The 24,288-nt window shown below is 41.9% G+C and overlaps 1 protein-coding gene across 1 annotated transcript in view; it reads left to right on the top strand.

Moving 5' to 3' along the window:
• The first annotated feature begins 3,779 nt into the window (after positions 1-3,779).
• ctnnbl1 (catenin beta like 1) overlaps positions 3,780-24,288 on the top strand; it is a 168,888-nt gene continuing 148,379 nt past the window's right edge. Inside the window, exon 1 of the mRNA XM_062979756.1 lies at positions 3,780-4,006. Coding sequence (XP_062835826.1) covers positions 3,977-4,006 — 30 coding nt within the window. The 5' untranslated portion in view covers positions 3,780-3,976. The remainder of the gene's footprint in view (positions 4,007-24,288) is intronic.

Genomic DNA, 24,288 nt, shown 5'->3' with positions numbered 1-24,288 from the left:
TACGCTAAAACACAATAAAACTGGGCCGGGCCAGAGTAATGGGTACAAGATTAAAAGTGCTGATGTGACAGGTGAAATATAAGGCTTATAGGGCAAGTGCAGGGTGCGATATGCAATCTAAGTTCTAATAAAGTGCTATAGGACTTGGTATTGGAGATTTCTTATTAATCTGGAAAAGACTCAGAGGCATTTTTAACATTTTTCCAGTTTCACGATTCCGGCCACAGGGGGAGCTGTTGCTTCACCGTCTAGTAGTGGCTGTACTTCCTCATTCCTTTCCTCATGTTTTGCTGGCAGTTTTATGGTGTTGTAAATTAGCCTCCCGCATAAAGCGTCCCTAAATTTCCCTAATTGACAGATGCAACTGTCTTTCGGGGCTGCATAGGTCAACAGCAAGCCGGGGCTATTAATGGTCGGAGGCTTAACCCGACCCGGGCTTCGAACTCATGACCTCTCGGTCAGTAGTGATTTATAGCAGCTGGTTACTAGCCAGCTGCGCCACAGCCCGGGGACCCAAAATACTAAAGAACACCAACCATTATGTTAAAAAAAGACACTATGTAACAAAATGTGAAACATTTTCTGTTCCTGGTTTGAAAGTATTATTTCCTGTTAATTATGCAGTACTTATTTTGAAAGTAGTAGTTACCCTCCAGAAACTAAAATCCTTGTGCCAGGCTCTGCTATGGCTGACTTCTCTGGTTGAGTGAGTCTGCAGTGCCTTTCGTGTTCTTTGACTCGTGTTTGGGCAATGCTGCATTTGGTGTTCCCTATGTAGACTTGTCCACAGCTGCATGGTATCCGGTAGACTCCTGCAGAGGTGTCTACTCCACCACAGACATCAGAAGAGCTGTAAGGCCAAGAATAAGCCAGGAGAGTAAAGGCAAAGATCCACCCAGAGGAAAAGCGTTCTTACCAGACCTCAAGGGAACCACTGAGCGCATAGGCAAACTGAGGAAGAAACACAACCTACAAACTATCTGTTGTTGTTCTTGTTGTTTATTCATTCAGTCGCTTCCGACTCTTCGTGACCTCATGGACCAGTCCAGACCAGAGCTCCCTGTCGGCTGTCACCGCCACCAGTTTCTTCAAGGTTGAGCCAGTACCTTTAAGGAGACCATCCATCCATCTTGCTTTTGGTTGGCCTCTCTTCCTTTTTCCTTCCATTTTCTTCAGCATCGTGATCTTTTCCAAGTTTTCATGTCTCCTCATGATGTGGCCAAAGTCCTTCATCTTTGCTTCTAATATCTTTCCTACCAATGAGTAGTTGGGCATTATTTCCTGGAGGATGGACTGGTTGGGTCTTCTTGCCAAGGTCCAAGGCACGCTCAGGATGTTCCTCCAGCACCAGAGTTCAAAAGTGTCTCTCTTCCTTCGCTCAGCCTTCCTTATGGCCCAGCTCTCACATCCATAGGTTACTATGGGGAATACCATTGCTTTCACTATACACACAAACTATCTAAAGACCTACTAAGAAAATCCAACAAATGCTACGTTTAGCAAAGGACAAGAGGGATCCTCTCAGCTCTGCAGAAGTCACACACACAACCCACCAGTATTTTAAGTGGGTTTATGATGGGTATATGTCTCTCAAGTTGGTCTAGATCCATCGTGGGTGGGATTCACACAGCTTTCTCTATATGGATAGCCAACTCCCATCATCCTCTATCAGCCCCCCTCCAACCCAAGCAATATTTTAAAGTTGGGTCTTGGTGGGAATGTGACCCAGGCTTTATCCAATTCCATCGAGTCACATAGGAATTGTCCTGGAACATATATACATACAAACATAATACACATTTAGATAGATATTTAGATACCACACCTGATTGCTAAGGGGAGGCTCTGTCCTGATTTTATCCAATCTAAAAGTTAAATTCTGCCAGGAAAATACCAAGAACCAGAGACTCGGTTACCACCTTGGGGTTGTGTGATTCTAGCTGAACCAACAGCACTATAATACACTGAGACTATGCCAAGCTTATAGCAAATACAAAGACTGTACAGATTATCATGCTTTGTTTTTGTTTGAAACTGAATGCATAAGAATAACCAAACAGCAAAGAAGCCACAGTATAGGGTGAGAAAACTGGCAATTTGAAAACACTGGCCTGAATTCTGAGTGGGATAATATACTCATTGAATTGATGCGATTCATTTATGTGTTGGCTTATCATTTTATAATTGAACATTAAGGAAAACCAATCAGAAGAAAATAACCCTACAACTGCTGTATTAAATGAAGCACTGGATTTATACTACATATGTAAAACTATAATTATTTGCATGTATATGTTTCAAAAGTGATCCTTCGAGATTAAAAAATATGCAGAATTGGATCATATGTAAAAATAATACCGTATTCCAGGTCACTGCAGCACGTTTTGCTCAAGTTTCTCAATATCTCAAGAGTCTCAACCAATTCAGCATAGTTTGTGCCACAAAAACAAAGTTTCTGGAGTATAAGCACTACTTCCAAAGTGAGCACTGCACAATGAAACAGGAAATAACACTTTCAAACCAGGAACAGGTAAAAAAGATATCATTTTGTTATATAGTGTAATTGTATGTAGGACTTTCAGAGTTGGGGGGTATCTAGAAAACTGGTATTTTCCTGCAGTTATCACCTGAGCCTCAAACTCTGTCTTTCTTATCCACGAATTACATTAATTGGCAAAACCAGCAGTCATTACACCATGCACATCAATGGGGGGCTTCGAAAAATAGCTAAAAGATTCCCCAAGCCAAGTATTATGCTATCCTAATTTACATATACACACACACACACACACACACATATATATAATATACAATAATTTAAAAATATATAATATATTGTATATACTTATAATATTGATAATAATATTATAATGTAATATAATATTATACTAAAATAATATAATAATATTAAGTATATATTATATATTAAATGTAATAGTACTAATACTATTACCAAATAATGATATAGTACAATATAGTAATTTAATGCTTATATTGTGCTATGCTAATAATATATTGTATGTACACTTGATTTGTCAGCCGCTCTGAGTCTCCTCCGGGGTGAGAAGAGCGGGATATAAATGTAGTAAATAAATAAATAAATAAATAAATTTTGTTACATAGTGTAATTGTATGTAGGACTTTCATAATACAGTAGAGTCTCGCTTATCCAACATAAACGGGCCGGCAGAACATTGGATAAGTGAATATGTTGGATAATAAGGAGAGATTAAGGAGAAGCCTATTAAACATCAAATTAGGTTATTATTTCACAAATTAAGCACCAAAACATCATGTTATACAACAAATTTGACAGAAAAAGTAGTTCAATGCGCAGTAATGTTATGTAGTAATTACTGTATTTACGAATTTAGCACCAAAATATCACGATGTATTGAAAACATTGACTACAAAAATGCGTTGGATAATCCAGAACGTTGGATAAGCGAGTGTGACTCTACTGTAATATTTTTTTTAAAAAATCTCCAAAATCAGAACAGTAAATAAAGAACATGCAGAAAACAGAAGAATTCCAGACAAGAAACAATCAGGACCAGCTAACACCTCCCAACAAAGGATTCCCCCCCCCCAGGCAAGAAGCAGCCAGGCTTTGAAGCTGCAAGGCCATTCAATACTAATCAAGCTGGCCAATTGCAACATTCACACTTGCCTCCAACAGACACGAGTATTTTCTCCCATCATGGATGACATTCCACAGATTTGTGCTTTTTTTTGGCGGCGCTGCTCTGAGGCGAATTACGGCGACCTCCACCGCGCGCGCTCTTCTCGCTTCACGGCAGCGTGGGCCAATGGAGGCCTTCCCCTCGCTTTGCGGCGCCGCTTTGCGACGTTTCGCGGCACCCGGAAGCAGAAGCAGTCCCTCAGCCTCCATCGCCGGGCCGGTTTTTCTCCTTCGTTCTCGGAGCCTTTTCTCTTCAGGGAAGAACGAGGAGGAGAAAGAGAAGGAAAGGGAGGCATGGACGTCGGGGAGTTGCTCAGCTACCAGGTGGGAGGCAGCCCGGTATTATTATGGCATAGGATATTGTTATTATAGGATGTTGTTATTTGGGTCTTCAGCATGAAGGAGCTCCATGTGTGTACAGTTAGTACTATTATTAGGTTATTTATTTCGTGTCAAGAGCATTGCATAACACATACATTTTAAAATGATGAAAAAAGAACAGAAAAAGAAAATCACAAGCAATTAAATAGTTTTGACCTAAGCAACCCGAAAGATAGTTGCATCTATCAAGTAGGAAATTTAGGTACCGCTTATATGTGGGGAGGCTAATTTATGACACCATAAAAATCATCCAGCCGCCGTTGGAATGAGGAAGTGCCATCGCAGTGGATGATGAAGCAGCTGCTCCCCCTGTGGCCCGAATCAAGCATACCCTCAGGAAGCTGGAAAAGGTCTAAATTGCCTCTGCGTCTGTCTCTGTGTCTGTTCTATGTTATATGGCATTGAATGTTTGCCTTATATGTGTCAATGTGATCCGCCCTGAGTCCCCTTTGTGGTGAGAAGGGCGGAATATAAATACTGCAAATAAATAAATAAAAAAAAAAAACGGGCAACAGCAACCGCATAGAATCATAGAATCATAGAATCATAGAATCATAGAATAGTAGAGTTGGAAGAGACCACATGGGCCATCTAGTCCAACCCCCTGCCAAGAAGCAGGAAATCGCATTCAAAGCACCCCCGACAGATGGCCATCCAGCCTCTGCTTAAAAGCCTCCAAGGAAGGAGCCTCCACCACAGCCCCGGGGAGAGAGTTCCACTGTCGAACAGCTCTCACAGTGAGGAAGTTCTTCCTGATGTTCAGGTGGAATCTCCTTTCCTGTATTTTGAAGCCATTGTTCCGTGTCCTAGTCTGCAGGGCAGCAGAAAACAAGCTTGCTCCCTCTTCCCTATGACTTCCCTTCACATATTTGTACATGGCTATCATGTCTCCTCTCAGCCTTCTCTTCTGCAGGCTAAACATGCCCAGCTCTTTAAGCCGCTCCTCATAGGGCTTGTTCTCCAGACCCTTAATCATTTTAGTCGCCCTCCTCTGGACGCTTTCCAGCTTGTCAACATCTCCCTTCAACTGTGGTGCCCAAAATTGGACACAGTGTGATTCCAGGTGTGGTCTGACCAAGGCAGAATAGAGGGGGAGCAGGACTTCCCTGGATCTAGACGCTATTCCCCTATTGATGCAGGCCAGAATCCCATTGGCTTTTTTAGCAGCCGCATCACATTGTTGGCTCATGTTTAACTTGTTGTCCACGAGGACTCCAAGGTCTTTTTCGCACACACTGCTGTCAAGCCAGGCGTCCCCCATTCTGTATCTTTGATTTCCATTTTTTCTGCCGAAGTGAAGTATCTTGCATTTGTCCCTGTTGAACTTCATTTTGTTAGTTTTGGCCCATCTCTCTAATCTGTCAAGATCGTTTTGAATTCTGCTCCTGTCTTCTGGAGTGTTAGCTATCCCTCCCAGTTGTCCGTAGCTTTAAGCAACTCCTCCGTGCATGAGGCAGGGCATTGTGGGCAAGCATATATATGCGGAGTTGTTTGTTCAGATCCACAGTCACACAAGGTGGAGGATTCCTCCAGGTAGTGCCACCTTGCCAAGTTGTCTTTTGATCTGCCCACTCCGCTTCTCAGTCTGTTCAGAGACTTCCAAGTTGCCCATTCTTGGTTTGCCCCTGGAGGAAGACCCTCATGGGGGGCCATCCAGTTAGAATTGCCAGGTTTAGCTGCCCAGAGGGACACCCTTGCTGCTGCTGGAGGGACATCAAGAGGAGGGAGTGGTGGTTCTCATGAAGCCCTTCCTTGATTTGAGTCTGGTGGGAGGAGGGTGATAGTCATGCAGTGGGTGGCTTTCACAATGTTCGACCTTTTTTCTCTCACCGTTAGCAGCAACTTCCCGTCGCACGTCAGGAGGGGCAATGCCAGCTAACTTGTAGAGTTTATCAACAGGTGTAGGTTTAAGGCATCCTGTGATTATTCTGCATGTTTCATTCAGTGCTATGTCCACCTGCTTTGCATGGGCAGACTTGTGCCAAACAGGACAGGCTGACTCTGCAGTTGAGAAAGACAAGGCCAGGGCTGATGTTCTTATTACTTGTGGGTCTGCTCCCCATGCGCTGCCAGTCAGTTTCCGCAGGATGTTATTGCGTGCAGCTACTTTGTGCTTGGTGTTCATGCAATGTTTCCTATATGTTAATGTTCGATCTAAGGTGACACCAAGATATTTAGGATGGAAACAGTGTTCGAGCTCTTGGCCTTCCCAAGTAACTTTCAGTTTCCTGTTGGCTTCATGGTTACGTAGGTGGAAAGCACACACTTGTGTCTTGGAAGGGTTCGGCTTCAGGTGGTTCTCTTTGTAGTAGCTGGAAAGATCTTTCAAGGCATTAGTGAGTTGCTTTTCAACTGTTTCAAAATCTTTCGCTTGTGTTGTGAGGCCAAAAGCATTGGATATTATTAGGTTTATCTTCTATATATATAAAAGAGTGATGGAATCACGGCAGCGGACAAAACAACAAAACTAAACACCCCACAACCTCAAAAATTGATAGCACAAACCCTCATCCACGCCTCTGGGTTGATACAACAAAAAGAAAAGAAAAAGTCCTAATTAGAGGGAGAGGAATAATTGTTTTTATCCCATTGCTGCCAGTTAGAAGGCTAAGCTCCGCCCACTTGGTCTCCTAGCAACCCACTCAGCCCAGGGGACAGGCAGAGTTAGGCCTCACTTAGGCCTCTTCCACACTGCCTATAAAATACAGATTATCAGATTTGAACTGGATTATATGGCAGTGTAGACTCAAGGCCCTTCCACACAGTTATATTACCTATTTATAATCTTATATTATCTGCTTTGAACTGGATTATCTTGACTCCACACTGCCATATAATCCACTTCAGTGTGCATTTTATACAGCTGTGAAGAAGGGACCTCATATAATCCAGTTCTAAGCCGATAATATAAGATTATCAATATACAGTAGAGGCTCACTTACCCAGCATAAACAGGCCGGCACCTTTACCCTTTACCTTAACTACCACCAATTCCTCAGTACTTTATTTCCCATACCACCATACTTCGCCACAGTAACGCGGACACAGCTAGTATTATTATAATCTTGTTGTCGAAGGCTTGCATGGCCGGGATCACAGGGTTGTTGTATGTCTTTCGGGCTGTGTGGCCATGTTCCAGAAGTATTCTCTCCTGACGTTTCGCCCACATCTATGGCAGGTATCCTCAGAAGTTGTGAGGTATGGATAAACTAAGTAAGGAAAGGAAAGAATGTATATCTGTGTAGAGCCCAGGGGTGTGGCAAGAGGGATCCTCTCTCCTCTGCAGGAGTTTACCGGATACCATGCAGCTGTGGACAAGTATACATAGGGACCACCAAACGCAGCAGCAATGCCCAAACAAGAGTCAAAGAACATGAAAGACACTGCAGACTAATTCAACCAGAGAAATCAGCCATAGCAGAGCACTTGATGAACCAGCCTGGACACAGGATATTATTTGAGAACACAGAAATGCTCGACCACTCCAACAACTATCATGTCAGACTACACAGAGAAGCCATTGAAATCCACAAGCATGTGGACAACTTCAACAGAAACCATGAAAATGAACAAAATCTGGCTACCAGTATTAAAAAACTCTTAAAATCAAAACAGTAGATGGGAACGAACACTCTGAGGGCAGAGGACAGCTAATGACTGAACAAAGGATGCCCCCAGGCAAGAGACAAAACCTTTCCAATGCTAATTAGGGTGATTAACTGAAACATTAATGCTGGCTTCCCAGTGACAAAGGACTCTTGCCACACCCTGGACTCTACACAGATATATATTCTTTCCTTTCCTTACTTAGTTTATCCATACCTCACAACCTCTGAGGATGCCTGCCATAGATGTGGGCGAAATGTCAGGAGAAAGACATACAACAACCCTATTATAATCTTATTCTTTGATATTTTTATTATCCTTTGATCTTGTTATTATATTTATATTATCATTACAGTAGAGTCTCACTTATCCAAGCTAAACGGTTTCTGCCAGAGTCTTCGCAGTTCAATCTTGAGGTCCTGATAGCGGCTGAGTTTTTCCTGTTGTTTTTTCATCAATGCAACTGTCACCTTTTTCTTTTCCACAACTGTGATGTCTGGTGTGTTGTGTTCCAGACCTTGTCAGTCTGGATTCAGAATTCCCACAGTATCATTGTGTGTTCATTTTCCAATACTTTTGCAGATTTGTGATCCCACCAGTTCTTTGCTGCTGGAAGGTGGTACTTGAGGCATAAGTTCCAATGAATCATTTGGGCCACATAGTTGTGCCTCTGTTTGTAGTCTGTCTGTGCGATTTTCTTACAGCAGCTGAGGATATGATCTATGGTTTCGTCAGTTTCCTTGCACAGTCTGCATTTTGGGTCATCAGCTGATTTTTTGATCTTAGCCTTAATTGCATTTGTCCTGATGGCTTGCTCCTGGGCTACAAGGATCAGGCCTTCTGTCTCCTTCTTCAGGGTCCCATTTGTGAGCCATAGCCAGGTCTTCTCCTTGTCAGCTTTTCCTTCAATTTTGTCAAGGAACTTTCCATGCAATGTTTTGTTGTGCCAGCTGTCAGCTCTAGTTTGTAGTGCGGTTTTCTTGTACTTTTTTTTGTTTGCTGTGCTTTGAGGAGTTTCTGATTTTTGTCTTCAATCAAAGTAGGTTCTTCACTTTGTTTTACATACTCTGCCAGGGCATGTTCTTCTTCTTTGACTGCTTGTTTTACTTGTAAGAGTCTTCTGTCCCCTGATCTTCGAGGCAGATATATCTGGTCAACATCACTGTGAGGGTGCAGTGAATGTCTATTGTTGTTGTTGTTGTTGTTGTTGTTGTTATTATTATTATTATTATTATTATTATTATTATTATTATTGGTATTAGAAGCTAGAAAAGGTGCCCCTCCTTTTCTAGCTTCTTATAGTATTATATGTATTATTATTAGATATTTCTATTACTAAGAAGAGTAACTCCTCTTTTGTGGCTGATTTTACATTGATCAATAACAAGGAATAGCAGAAAGAACAACTTTAACGGGACAAATTTAACGGGTGATTTGACTGCAATTTTCCTGCTTCTTGGCTTCTTGGACTGGATAGCCCACGAGGTCTCTTTCAATTCCATGATTCTGTGATATGATATAGAGGAAATCTTTTAGGTGGATACATAAAATGTAATATATAAAATACAGCCCAACACTTTGATAGTATTGTTATATTATATAGGTGGATATGCAATACGTAATATAATATATTATAATAAATAATATAATGTATTTAAAGAAAGCTTGGGAAGAATGGCTGCTCATCATTTGCATGATCATCAATTAAGAAGAGCAGAAAGAAGAACATTGATGGGATGAACGACATGGAAGAGAACCATTAGGTGGATATGTGAAATATAATATAATATCTTGTTCTTTCTAAGCTATTTTCCCAATTGAGGTGTGAGCATTGTGACCGTCGTTTCAACAGGGCTTTGTTTTGGGCCTCCTCAGGTCTCAGGTTGGCAGCACACATGTTTTCCTTGATGGTGTCCATCCATCTTTTCTTTGGCCTTTGTCTTTGTGGTCGCCATCCTGCAATCTCCAAATGCAGTGCTCCTTGTGCTCCTGATGTTGGTTCTCTTCTCATGACTTCTACCACAGTATTGCTCCCTGCATTTTCTTGCTTGTTGCTTTTATTCCTATTCTTTGCTGGATGTCATTTGGCACATGGTCAAAAAATGTCAAGCCAAGTATCCATCTCATCATTTTCATTTTTTTTGTCTTCAGGGCTTGTTCATGTTTCTTTGAGTCCTTCCAGGCAGGCCCTATATCCCAGGATCTGATCCCAGGTTTTCTGCATTAAACTGGATTATATGAGTCTCCACTGCCATATAATCTGGGATAAACAGAAATCCTGGGATCAGATCCTGGGGTATAGGGCCAGCAGAGTTGCTGGCCAGCACTCTGCCCTGTATAGGGCTATTAGGCAAACAACTGTAGTGTAGATCTTAGCCTTGAGTTGTTCATGCATTTTTGAGTCACACAGAATGCCAGTAGTTTGCCACCATTTCAACCAGGCTGCATTTATTTATGACCATACGTCTAGCATGTGGTGCCATCTATGGAAACGATTGACCTTAGGTATTTAAATTGATGGCATTCTTTAGTTCTTGTCCATTAATTTGAATTGTTTTTCCAGTTTGAAGACCACATTCCAGATACTCTTTTTGGGCATGTTTAGTTGAATTCCATTTTCACTGAGTCTATCACTCCATGTCTGCAGCTGTTGTTGGAGGGCTGCACTTTTTTGGTGGGCGAGTGCTATGTCATCTGCATATAGGAGTGTCCAGGGAGGCATAGTCCATGCAGAGTATCAATAGGAATGGTGAGAGTGCTGCTCCGTGATATATGCCAACGGTGATGTTTAAGGGGGGTGACGTCCCTGCAAGGCAGCGGACCATACTTGTTGTATTATTGTATAGTAGCTTTATCCATGTTACATAGTCTTCTGGTATTCCATGTGACCGTAGTGCTCGCCAGATCAGGTCATGGGGAGCCTGATAAAATTCTTTTTTGGGTTCAAGGAATGCAAAGTGCAGTGGTTTCTTCTTTTCCCAATGTTTTTTCATGAGTAATCGGACAGCATGTATAGCACCTCTTGTGCCACACCCCCTGACTAAGCCACACTGATTTGGTGTAACGGCTGTGTGACTTCTTAGCCCAGTATTCTTTCAAATACTTTCATTGCATGACACCATTGGCGTATTGGGTGGTATGTTGAACAATTAGAGATGTCTCCTTTGCCCTTCCAGATTGGCATGGTTGTACTGGTTGTCCAGACCTTGCGGGACGATTTTTCTCTTATGATTTTGTTGAATAGTGATTCTAGAAAGGTAGCTCCACAGTCTTTGAGCATTTTCCTAATTTCAGCTGGTATGCCATCTGGGCCAGAATCCATCAATTACCAGAATCTAGCCATTACTCACATAAACTTTTGACATTTTGGATAAAAATAAATCCCCCAAACCTGGGTCTACATCTACAGGTCAGTGTCAGAAATGCTCTGTGCTCGTTGCAATTTTGGGTTCTAGAGATGGAATAGAATACAATAGAATAGATTAACTGTATTGCCATTATACATTATACAATGAAGTTAAATTTCCCCAATGCTCATCACAAAACAACACATCCATCCCTCCATACTCCCACCACCACCAACACACTGCCCCATATGCCACATCAATAAGAAGCCATGGAGTTTAATATACAGTAGTAACAGCTCTAGAAGAAAAGCTGTCCCTTCATTTGTTTGTTCATGCCTTTGTCGTCCTGTACCACCTGCCAGACAATAATAATAATAATAATAATAATAATAATAATAATAATAATAATAATAAAGAATATGCCGGGTGAGATGGATCCCCAAGAATGCTCTGAGCTTTCTTAAGGTGGCAGGACCTTTAAAGTTCTTTCAAAGAGGGGAGAAAGAGGGCAACCAATGATTCTCTGTGCAATAATAATGACCTTTGGAGCGCCTTCCTATCTGCCACTACAGTAACCAAACCATGTGTAGATTCAGTGGGTTAGGATGCTCTCTATAGCACAGTGGTAGAAAGTTGCTAGCAGTTTTCCATTCAGTTGTTGGTTCCTTAAAAGTCTGAGACAGTACAGGAGTTGGACTAGATAGCCAATGTGGTCTTTTCCAACTTCATGATTCTTTTGGACAATGAAGGGTAACCGGGTAAGTGTGTGTCTTACCAATGACTTTGCACTTGGTCCTTAATAGAGACAGGTTGCTCATTTGTGTGTATTCGTTTCCTTATTTGCATTTGTATAGATGTAACCCTTTTACGATCAGCAATGTAATCTGCAACCCCCCGAAATAAACAAATTTTCTTCTTTTCTTTAGCTCTTTCTGAGTATGTTCCATCTGTGTGTTATTTAAAAAGGAAAGAAAAGATTGTTTGTTTCATACCCCTAAGTTTATTCACAATTTACCCACAGATCACAGCATAATCCATAATTTTGGCCCCAAAATTTGCCCTCGACTGAAGTGTGTGATTGACTTATGCCTGAGTTGATTCTGTAGTTCCATCTGGATCAGACCCTTCGAATCATTGGCATTTGTTTGTGCCTTGACTTACTACTTTTCAATACCTATAGAGGCTGAACAGAGTTTAGACCATTATGAAACTATCAATTGCAATGAAAAGTTAAACATAATAATTTGAATGAACAGGAAATCTAGTTTTTGATAAAGTGTAATTAAATACAGAGCAGCACCCTGTTAAAAGCGTTTGCTTTGCAAAAACATTCACTTCTCAAAGGCTTTTCAGTATAAATACAGCCTTCGCCATGTTTCTCAATCAACTCCTCACGCTTCCTTTCAGTTCTGCGTCAAGCTATTTTCAGAATTGATTTCCGTGTCCTGTTGAGTTTTGTTCTTTGCTTTCTAATAAACATTGTACCTTGATGCTGTTCCTCCTGAATAGAAAGAAAAGTGACGCTGCCACTGCCTTGATAACATCACGTTCCAATTGAATTGCTTACTGTATATTTCCTATTGATTTGTACTTCTTTGTACTTGAAACACGGGTGGCACAAGGCATAGTGCTAGTGCGCAATGGTTGATTGTCTCGTATTTGGAGCTGTTTGGGTAATAAGCTTCTTATCACACGGAGGCTGTTTTGAAGGGGGGCTCTTAGCTGATGTCGGTTTCTCAGATAAAGGAGCGAGATAATATAGTGTCAGCTATGGCCCTTGTATTCTTTTCTCACAGAATTATTTATTTATAGGATGTGTATTTACAAGTATGCATGTGCATGTTTGACTAGGACTCGAATCCTAGCTGGCATTTGAACCCCACTGGCTGCCCTAGAGCCAGTCACACACTCTCTGTTGTGGTTCAGTCTGATGATGATGAAAGGGGATTTGGGGAACAGCAGTTTGTTCCAGGAAATGTGGAGCTGTAGTTTGTCCCAGGGAATATTGTTGACTCAGAAAGGCAGGTGGATTCGGGAGCTGAGATTGGCTTGGAAAACAGACAGAAGAGAATGTGGAAAGTTCTCAGTTGAGCAAAGATAAGGATGACCTTCTACACGAGTGAGAATTGTCAACAGAGCTCAGATGGTAGTGAGGGGAATGATTGCTTGTTAGACAGGGATTCCAGATTAAAGTTGAGATCAGGCCTCCATCGCAGTGTGAGAATTGCAGGCAGATGTGGAGAAACAAGATTGCACAGGAATGTGTTTATGTCTTGCAAGGAGGGTTAAAAGAGATGTAATTTGGGAAAGATTCCAGTCAGAGCAACCTTGCTTTTGGAGAATCAACTCTTGCCTTCTTCAAGCCTCGAATCTGTGTTTGGATTACTTTTGAAGCTCATGTATTCATGTTACCTTGGATTTACTGTGCTATTTTTGGGATTTTGGACTAATATCTACAAAATTATTGAACTGTGTTTAAGGATTGCACTTGCAATTGGTTTTTACTTATGTTTCTGCTTTTTAATAAGGTTTGCTATCTTTCTTCAATAAACTGAAAAGACTCAAGCCTCCTGTGGTGGAGTTTGTGTGTTGGAGCAAGGTGAACCCGTGCTGAGGTGCGACACTCTCAGCCTCAGAGGAAGGCAAAGGAATCCTTCCTGAACAAACCTTGCCAATAAAGCCCCATCAGAGCTTTGCCTTTGGTCCGCCATAAGGTGCAAATGGCACAGCCTCTATTGATCTGTAGCCAGCCCTCAACATTTTGCTGGGGTTAGGGACACAGGACCCCACAAAAGTGGAAAATCCACAATTACCTTGTTTCCCTTAAAACAAGACATACCCATGAAATAAGCTGTAGCAGGATTTCTAAGCATTTGCACAATATAAGCCATACCCCGAAAATAAGACCTAGTGATAGGCATGGCTATGCAGCTTACAAGGTTGGCTCCCCCTCTCAGGTGCCGGTCCATTCTGTGCATGCTGCAAGCTGAAACATAGAGGGAGACATAGAAAGTGACAGTAAAAGTCTCAGTGAAATGAGAAGTTGACCATATATTCGCACTAAAGAGCTGCATTTCCTTAGGTAGGTAAAGGTTTTCCCCTGATGTCAAGTCCAATTGTGTCCGACTCTGGGGGGTAGGTGCTCATCTCCATTTCTAAGCCGAAGAGCCAGCATTGTCTGTAGACACCTTCTAGGTCATGTGGCTGGCATGACTGCATGGAGCACCGTTACCTTCCCGCTGGAGCAGTACCTATTGATCTACTCACATTTGCATGTTTTCGAACTGCTAGGTTGGCAGAAGCTGGGGCTAACAGTGGGTGCTCACTCCACTCCCCGGATTCAAACCTGTGACCTTTCGGTCCGTAAGTCCAGCAGCTCAGCACTTTAGCATGCTGCCCCACCGGGGACATATCCTTAGGAGACCATATTAATCAAATTTGTGATAATCAGATCTGCAAAAGTTAAGTCCACAAATGTGGAGGATTCTACTGTTTCTCTTTCTTTCTCCCAACTTTCTGCCAGGAATAAAATGCTGCAGCTTCCAACACGATTGCAAAGAAGTTTCAGCCCAAACACAATGAATTATACATATTAAAACACATATTAAATTATTGATGCCGTTAAAAGCACAAATCATTTTAAAAGGAAAGTTAAGGCTTCACACTAATAACAAATAGGGTTTAAAGTATTAAAAAGCCAGGCCCCTTTAAATAATTGATATTGTTCCAGAAATACATGCCACAATTTTGCACAAAGAGCGGAAGAGCATGAGAGGTGGACTAGACAGTGTATTGGAGCAAAGTACAATTGTAAGGCAGGAGATATTTTAAATTAGATGTACAGTTCTTTGTTTTTAACAATAAGTCACCAATCCTGTGCTCCATTCATCCTTTCTCCTCATTTTTCTTTCTTTCCATCTGGTGATTCTGTTCCTTTCTATTCTCCTTTTGCCAAAACATTACATTCTCTTCTTGGCTTTAACTTGTTTTTCTCATCCTGGAAGAGGAGGGAAACTTTTTCCTGTTTATTTAGTTCTATCTTGTTCTCTGTCATGGAATCTCAGAAACACAGCTCATGATGGGAGTCCTAGAGTCATAATGTTGAACAGAAGCCCTCGGTGGCACAGTGGGTTGAACCCTTGTTCTGGCAGGACTATTGACCAAAAGGTTGGCGGTTCAAATCCGGCGAGCGGGGTGAGCTCCCATCTGTTACCTCCAGCTTCCATGTGGCGACATGAGAGAAGCCTCCCACAGGATGATAAAACATCCAGGCGTCCCCAGGGCAACATCCTTGTGGATGGTCAATTCTCTCGCACCAGAAGTTTCTCAAGTCACTGGAAGCAGATTATTTAATTCTGCTTCCAGTGAGATGGGTTGCATTAGGCACTTTACAGAAAAAGAAAGTAGGACACACCGACTATATAACTACATTAGTTACACAAACAACCAACAAAAGGGGAAACATTCACATATACTCTTAACACTCATTCATCATTCATTCATTCTCCATGCATTCATTACCATCCCTTCTTCCGTCTCCTGGAGAAGAGAACCAAACATGGTCCAGATCGTGTACAGACCCTGCTGTCTGCCACACTTTTGGAAAATAAGAAAAACTCTTATATAGCAAATTTCTTGCTGTTCTTGATCAAGGGTTGTACATGATTGACAAGTTGTTTCTCCAGCTAAAACTTGCTGACTCCATTAGTTTCAGACAGATGCTGTTTTGCTTCCTTAACAGATGTTGGTTTTCCTTCCTAAGTAAGGAGCATTGTTTGACTTCCTTAGCTTAAAGATTCGTTGTCTTTGATTATGTAAACATGTTGTTTTCAACCAAGATTTAATTATTGTCTCTTGTCCTATCAGCAGTTCAGCAATTTATGAATTTTTCACCTCCTTTTGCAGTTTTCGAGGTTCATTCTTCTTAGGATGGTGTCTTCAGTCATTCATACATCAATCATACCATTTCATCCCATCACACACCTAAACATTAGAAAGATCATCCTGACTTTAAGAGCTGTTTGCGACTGGAAAGCATTGCCTGGGAGTCTGAGGGCATCTTCTTTTTTAGAGGTTCATAAGCATTGGCTGGATGGCTGTCTGTCAGGAAGGCTTGGGTCATGTCTTTGTAGCAGAAGGGGTCACATTGGATGGCCCTTGGGATCCCTTCCAACTTTGTGATCCTATGATTCTATGCATGATGGCACATCAAGGGCATGGATGGCATAGTCCCTAGAGTCACAGAGCTGGAGGAGACCCCAAGGGCCATCCAGTCCAGCCCCCTTCTGCCAGGCAGGAGGACACAATCAAAACACTTCTGGAAGATGTCGTGCTTCTCCTTAAAGATCTCCAGAGAAGGAAGGAGACTCCACTGGATTCCAAAGCAGCACAGTCCCCTGCTGACTCAGCTCTTACTGTTTGGAAGATCTTCCAGTGTTTTGGAGGAATCTCTTTTCCTGCCATACGAATCTGTGGCTCCATTGTGTCCTAGTGTCCAAAGCAGCAGAAAGCAACCTTCCCCCTCTTCCTCATGAGACATCCTTCCATATATTTAAATGTAGCTATCATGTTCACTTTTCTCAGCCTTCTCTTTTCCAAGCTCAGTATCCCTAGCTACCAAAGTAGCTCCTTGGAGCAGTGGTTCTCAACCTGGGGTCCCCAGATGTTTTTGGCCTTCAACTCCCAGAAATCCTAACAGCTGGTGAAATGGCTGGGATTTCTGGGAGTTGTAGGCCAAGAACATCTGGCGACCCACAGGTCGAGAACCACTGCCTTAGAGGGATTCATGGTTTCCAGACCTTTGACCATTTTGATATTCCTTCTCTAGATAACTTTCGTCTTGACCATATTTTGAAATGCTTTGCCCAGAACTGGATGCAGGATTGCACTTTGTAACAAAATTTGAAATATGTTTATGTTTTGAAAGTGTTGCTTCCTGTTTAATTGTGTGGTACTTATTTTGAAAGTAATTATTATATTCCAGTAACGCTGTTTTTGTGGATGCCGCAAACTATGATGAATGGTTGAGACTCTACGAGATCTTCTTTGAAAGGCTGCCGGATGTCCCATCAAAACCAAGTTTTGGCAGTTTAATAAACTTTCCCCATGTTTTTTATGATAGAACCAATTAGGAAATAACATTTATAACCCAGGAACAAAAATTGTGTTACATAGTGTTATTATCCCAGGTGAGATCTCAGCAAAGTGTAATATAGGCAAACTATGGTTTCCCTGGATCCTATGCTCCTATTGATACAATCTAGAATAACATTGGCTTTTTTAGGTGCTGCATCACATGTGCAGATCCAGACTCCGCTTTAGATATTCCCTTTCATATTTTAAAAAATACATTATTTTAAGTGAGTTTTTGTTTTGCCCCTGGAAATTAAAAAAATGAAGATACTTATGATTATTATTATTAATTCTTCTGCTTTATTAGTGTCCTTTTCCTCCTAATTATTTCTTCTGAACCAAAAACCACCCCAGGGAAGTAGAAGAGTTTTGTGAAGTGGGAAAGTTGGCTCAGAAATCTGAGGTATGCTATAGTTCCTAGTTGAAAAGAGAGAGAAAAAACTTTGAGAAACATAAGAGAGGGAATAAATCCCAATAAAATACATTTTTCCCCCTGGAATGAGTGCAATGCTTCCGAAGACAAGGTTTTACTCACTCAGAATGCCAGGTACCTTGCAGTATGAAGATTTGTATATAAGACAGTTGCCAAGATTAGAGAGCTATCATTCCTCTGCCTACTGTGGATGCGTAAGACCCTTAAATCAAAGGTGTGTTTCTGTGCTTGGCGGGGGGCTACCACTTCACGCAGACCTCAAGGCTTCCGAAATTGAGAAAATGAAGGCACAGATTCATGGCTGTTCTCCATCAGTACATCTGAGGAAATTGATGGTGATTCCAAGGAGCTTTATGCTGGAATAAGTCTGTCTGTCTCAAAAGAGCCACAAGAATCCTCTTTTTTATTGCCTACTTCTTTTGCATATAGTCCTAGAGTCGGAAAGGATCCCCAGTGGGCATCTAGTCCACCCTCCTTCTGCTGATGAAGGACATCGACCCTTAAAACATCCCCTGAACAATGTGCATCCAGCCTCTGTTGAAAGACTCCTTCCCATGGAAACCAAACATCTCTTGCAATCAGTAAATTATTCCTAGGATTTGATCATAATCTTCTTTGTGTTGTTGAAGGTTTTCATGGCCAGAATCACTGGGTAATTCTGAGTTTTTCAGGCTGTATGGCCATGTTCCAGAAGCATTCTCTCCTGACGTTTGACCTGCAGCTGTGCTTGGCATCTTCAGAGGTTCTGTTGGTAGTGAAGCAAGTGGAGTGTTTATATTCCTGTGGAATAATGTCCAGGGTGGGAGAAAGAAAGAACCCTTGTGTTGTCAAAGGTTTTCATGGTTGGGATCACTGGGTTGCTATGAGTTTCCTGGGCTGTATGGCCATGTTCCAGAAGCATTCTCTCCTGACATTTTACCCACATCGTCAGAGGTTGTGGCAGGCATTGTCAGAGGTTGTGAGGTCTGTTGGAAACTAGGCAAGTGGGGTTTATGGATCTGTGGAATGATGTCCACGGTGGGAGAAAACTCTTATCTGTTTAAGGCAAATGTGAATGTTGCAATTGGCCACCTTGATTAGCACTGAACATAGCATTTGCTGAATATTCTTGGTGGGTCTGTAGATTGTTTGTAGGTTATGATTCTTCATCAGCTTCCCTCTGAGGTCAGTTGTTCCCTTGATATAGGGTAAGAAAACTTTTCGTCTCAGTGGATCTTTGTCTTTACTCCCATGGCTTGTTCTTGGTCTTGCAGCTGCAGGACCAAGAACAAGCCATGTGTTCTGCAAGAATAATAATAATATTATAATAATAACTTTATTTTTATACCCCACCTCTATCTCCCCAAAGGGGACTCAGGGCGGCTTACATGGGGCCAAGCCCGAATAAAAACAATAGCAATATAAAACACAACAATAGACAAGAGACATGCACAATTATAAAAATTTAAACATTAGTCAATAAAAACAAATGACAAGAACTAATAAAAACATGGATTAAAACGGAGAGGTTGTAAAAGTAGACTGGGTAAGGTGCACCATATAAATATTGTAAACACGAGGTGACTGATAAAGTGCTGCAAATTCTTGGAAGTGCAAATTGGGATGAGAGTAGACCCTGTGTCTATATCAAGTTGACAAAGGTAAAAAGTGCAAACCGGTACAAGAATGGTCACAGATACAGGATTGTTATGGGGATGAACAATCTTTATCCAAAGATAAAGAGCCAGGTTTTCAAGCTCTTTCTGAATGCTACCAGAAGAGCTGCAAGAATGTGTACAACATTCACACTTGCTTCAAACAAACAAGGGTTCTTTCTCCTACCCTGGACATTATTCCACAGGTATATATACACTCCACTTGTTTCACTGCCCACAGAACCTCCGAAGATGGCATTAGCCACAGATGCAGGCAAAACGTTAGAAGGGAATGCTGCTGGAACATGGCCATACAGCCTGAAAATCTTACAGCCACCCAGAATCATCTTTATTCTTTTTTCAGTCTGTTGGTTCAGAAGAAGATAAGCTTGCTTTGTCTTCTGTGTCACAACTGCCCTTTAGATATTTAAAACATGCTGAGAAGCTAATATTTTAGTATCCGATTCTGAGTTGAACTGTATGATGCTATTTATTTTCATGGGCATGCCAGTTATTTAGCTGTGACTGATGTTCCCCTACAATTCATTTGAAACTATTAAAGAGGTCAATATTTTCAGTGTTGAGCTACATTTTGTATCCCAATATGTTGCCAAAAAAGAAGAATCCTTTCTACAATATCTGAGGAATCAACAGATTTAAACCAAGAATGGAAAATGACATGGCAACACATTATATGACTAGGTAGACTGTAGCATGTTGTGTGCTACATTGCCTTTTGCTTCCCATTTATTTCCCTGAGCATTAAAAAATATCAGAGTCATTGTTGCAAACGGTATTGGCTCTGTTGACGAGGAAGGGAGCCTTTTGAGGGGTTTTCTTGGCCCCTTCTCTGCTGTCTTTTCACTCACAGGCAAAAGGACTTTCATCTCAAATAGGCCATCATCCTTTTAGTGACTGGGGAAGAGGGAGGTTCAATGTGTGGACTGTATTTGTTTTTATATGGGTAATACGTACTGAGTGAGTTTTTAATTGTTTTATATTAATTGTTTTAATTGCATTGGTTGAGGAGTGCTTTTTAACAGAACATGCCGTTTTGGCTATTTGGTTTTGAATTAACATTGTAAGGCACTTTGCATTCCGTATTGGGAGAAAGATGGGATATAAATACAGATTCCCAGTTGTTCATGGACTTCTTCCCAGTTCGGAGGATCTCAATGAAGCAGCCAATGCTGTGTCTTTTTTCTGACATAACGAACCATTGGTGTCTGCTGGAGTTTGGTTCCAAGACTCTGTGGATATTCAAGTCTAGTTTCACAGTATGGCATCATAAAATAGGCATGTTTCAAGATAAAATTCTATCCTTGGATGGTCGGATCTGTGGATGCACAATCAACGGATATGGAAAGCTGGTTGTACGTAACCTTTCCCAGTCCGGAAAGAAAAGTAGTCTTTGTGCCCTTTTAAAGTGTGCAAATATGGGATATTACTTCATTGGAAGCCAAAAAGTAGTCCCTTCTTTGAGGTTATTTTTGTAGTGTAGGCACTGGCAACCTTTGGGAGCATCTCTTGTGGAAACATGTCCAGTTTGTGGCTGGTGTGCTGTGGCTTCTGCTCAAAATGGTCCCATCCAAAAGGTCTGCGAAATCCCCCTTGCGCCTTGGCTCCTTCTTCATCCTCTGTTTGGAGAGACATTTTGTGTTGGCAGGGTCTCTGCCTGTGCTCTCCCTTCCCTTGTTAATATAATCTCCACCGGGCAGCTGAATGCAGGCCTACTAAACTCGACTAATGTTTTTATAACAGTGTTCTGATCCATTTGTTCGCGCAGGGCCCGGAGTTTCGTGCTCCAGCAGACCTATTCTTCATCTGACAGTTTCAGTCGGAAGCCAGAAAGCAGTTAAAGCATTAGCCGGAGTCATTACAGAGGGAGCAAGCGTTCTTGCTTAAGGGAACTTCGGCTAGATTGATTTCTACAAAGCCTGGCAGTTTGGGAACGGCACCAGACCAGTGTCTGTTGTAGCTGTGATGTTGCTCGGGTTCGGACTCCCTGCTGGGAGAAAGGCTTTTACAGACAATGGTGATACATGTCTGTATCCCTTTTGGAAGTGGCAGCTGCAAATCTGGACATACCTTTCGGAGAGCTGGACTTGGTGGCCAGTGAGGTCCCTTAGCATCGTAGAGTTGGAAGGAGACCCCAAGGGCCATCCAGTCCAATCTCCTGCTGTGCAGGGAGGCACTCTCAAGGCTCTCCCAAAAGATGGCCATTAAGCTCTGCTTTAAAAACTCCAGAGAAGGACACTCCTAGAAAAAAACATTCCATTGTCCAACAGCTCTAATCATGAAGGCTGGAATCATTGGAGTGTTGTGTGGTTTCTGGGCTGTATGTTCATGTTCTAGCAGCATTTTCTCCTGATGTTTCGCCTGCACCCTTGGCTGGCATCTTCAGAGGATCTCTCTTTTAATAGTCTGTCTTACACTCTTTAAGAAATTAACTGGTTTCTTCTTGAATTGTTTGGAAGCTGGTGAGCGCTCATCATAGGTGATGACAGGTGAGCCCTCTTTGTACTACAATAGAGCTGAGGAAGGGAGAAATATCTTATTTAGAAATAAATAAATACCTCATTTAGAAAGAAGGAAGAAAATTCCAAAAGGATCCTGGTTTGAGGGGGCAATGCAGGCACTGATGGTGCGGTTTCTTGCAAACACCCTCCTTGGAGTTCTTCCTGTTTTTCTTATAGTGAGCATGGCCTTCCTTTCTAAGTGCTTACAGATTGCCTCTTTAATGATGTTCTCCAGAATCTTTCCCATTATCGATATCAGGCTAATGGGAAGGTCATTATTTGGGTGGTCCTCCTCCTCCTCCTTTTTAGATTAGCCAGATGTTCCTGTGCTGCCTCTTTACCTCTTTTGTGCTGCCTTGCCCCTCCTGCCTTCTCTGCTTCATCCTCCCCAAAACTGAGACCTGATCACCTTTTGGGAGAAAGAAGACTGAGGCAAAGAAAGTGTTGAGGAGCTCTGCCTTTTCTCTGTTCCCTGATAGCATTTTGCCATCTCAGCGGCCCTACCATCTCCTTGTTCTTCCTTTTGCTATGGACATAAACACCCTGTTTATTCTTTTTAACCTTTAAAATGTGTATTTCTTCCTGAGCTTAATCCTGATTCCTCTGCTTCCTCTGCCTGCGTCAGGCCCTCTGCAGATTGCTGTGATGACAATGGGCCCATCTGCGCCCCGTCTCTTTCCGCCGCCTCGCTTATTGTACATCCCGCACTTTCTGCCAACTCTTCATCTTGCTTCTAATCCCAAGTGAAAACATTCATTTTTCTGCTGTCTTTATTTCCTCACTTTTCCCGGGCCTTGCTGTTATTTATGACCCTCTTATTTAATTCTAAGTATTTTTGATGCAATTTGCATGTGGCAGGAAAGACATTATAAAATGTAATGCTGCGCCGTATTTCACCGTCCTCGCTTGTTTCAGCAGCTCGTCTCGAAGAGAAGATTGATTTTGCTCATATTTTTCCCCTCCCGCTTTTGGAAATGAAAGGCTCCTGCAGTGAAAATCAGGGGCGGGGGCAGCGTGCATCTCTTTAGGCATATATCACGTCTCTTCTCCCCCTTTCCCCCCCTCCAATTTCTCAGTGAGATGACGCTTTTGCAAGTTAGGTTTGGCTTCTGGTGGGAGGAAGGTGAAGAAGAAGCTGTTTTATTTATTTGCTTATTTTAAAAGCATAGTGCGGGTATTATTCAGTGGCAGAAGTTCCATATTTTCTCCGCTTTCTGCACCCAGAGAGGATTTTTGCACTTGTCTGCTCCCTCTGCAGATTTCAGTGAAACAAAAAAAGAAAAGCTATTGTTCAGATTTTGGGGGATTTTGGCTAACTCTCTGGAGAAGATTGTGGCAAGGCTGGGGATGGCAAACCTTCCCAGAAATGCCAAAGGGGCAAGAAATAAAAAAATCCCCAAAAATCAGAAGTGTCCAGAAATCCACTTCTGACTTTGAAATGAATGTTTAAGTGTTCAAGAATACAGTGACCACCAGTGGGGTGTCAAAAATGGGATTTAGTCCTGGGCCTTTCAGGGCTATTCAGCTTCTTTATCAGTGACTTGGACAAAGGAATAGAAGACATGTTTGTCAAATGTTCAGTTGATCCCAAATTGGGAGTGAGAGCTAATACTAACACAATGGATTTCAACAGGGAGAAATGTATGGTACTACACTTTAGCAATAAAAATGAAATGCACCGATAATTAATGGTTGCGACCTGCTTTGAAAATAGTCCACGTGAAATGTCTTAGTAGTCTTAGTAGACCACAAGCTGAAGTCAATAGTGTGATGCAACAGCTAAAAAAGCCATTGAAATTCAAGGTTGCATCAAGAGGAGGATAGTATTCAGATCGAGGGAAGTCATAGTCCCATTCCCTCTGCTTTGGTCAGGCTTTACCTGGAATCAGACCATCTCCAGTTCTAGGTAAAGCAAAGGAGATGGACTAGACAGAAGATGTCCAGAGAAGGGACACCAAAATGGTCAAAAATCTGAAAATTATGAATCCTTCTGAGGAACTTGGTGCTTTTAGCTTGGAAAGGGAAAGGTTGAGAGAGAACATGATAGCCATGTTTAACTATTGGACAGGATGTTGTATTGAGGAGAGGGCAAGCTTGTTTTCTACTGCTCCAGAGATTATAATATAATACAGTAATGGATTTAAGTTCCAGGAAAAGAGATTCCAGTTAAATACTGGGAGGAAATTATTGAGGGAAAGATGTATTTAACACTAGAATCTGCTGCTGTCTGAGAATCTGGTGAGTCTCTTTTTCTGGATGCGTTTAAGCAGAAGCTGGAGGTGTTGTCGAAGGCTTTCATGGCCAGGATCACAGGGTTGTTGTATGTTTTCCGGGCTGGAGGACTGTCTGTTGAGAGGAGTTGATTTGTGTGATCCTGCCTGGCATAAAGGGGGATGGACTGGATGGCTTACGGAGGTCTCTTCCAACTATGGGATTCAGGGATTCTCTGAGTAGCTATGATAATTCTGCTTCTGCAACCAGATGCTGCAATCATGTTCTTATTAAAGCACTGGGTATTTTGGGATGGCTCCCTTTGGCTTATCAATAACCATGT

This window comes from Anolis carolinensis, chromosome 4 (genome assembly GCF_035594765.1).
Source record: "Anolis carolinensis isolate JA03-04 chromosome 4, rAnoCar3.1.pri, whole genome shotgun sequence".
Taxonomy (NCBI): domain Eukaryota; kingdom Metazoa; phylum Chordata; class Lepidosauria; order Squamata; family Dactyloidae; genus Anolis; species Anolis carolinensis.
This window is presented reverse-complemented; position numbering and strand designations above follow the sequence as displayed.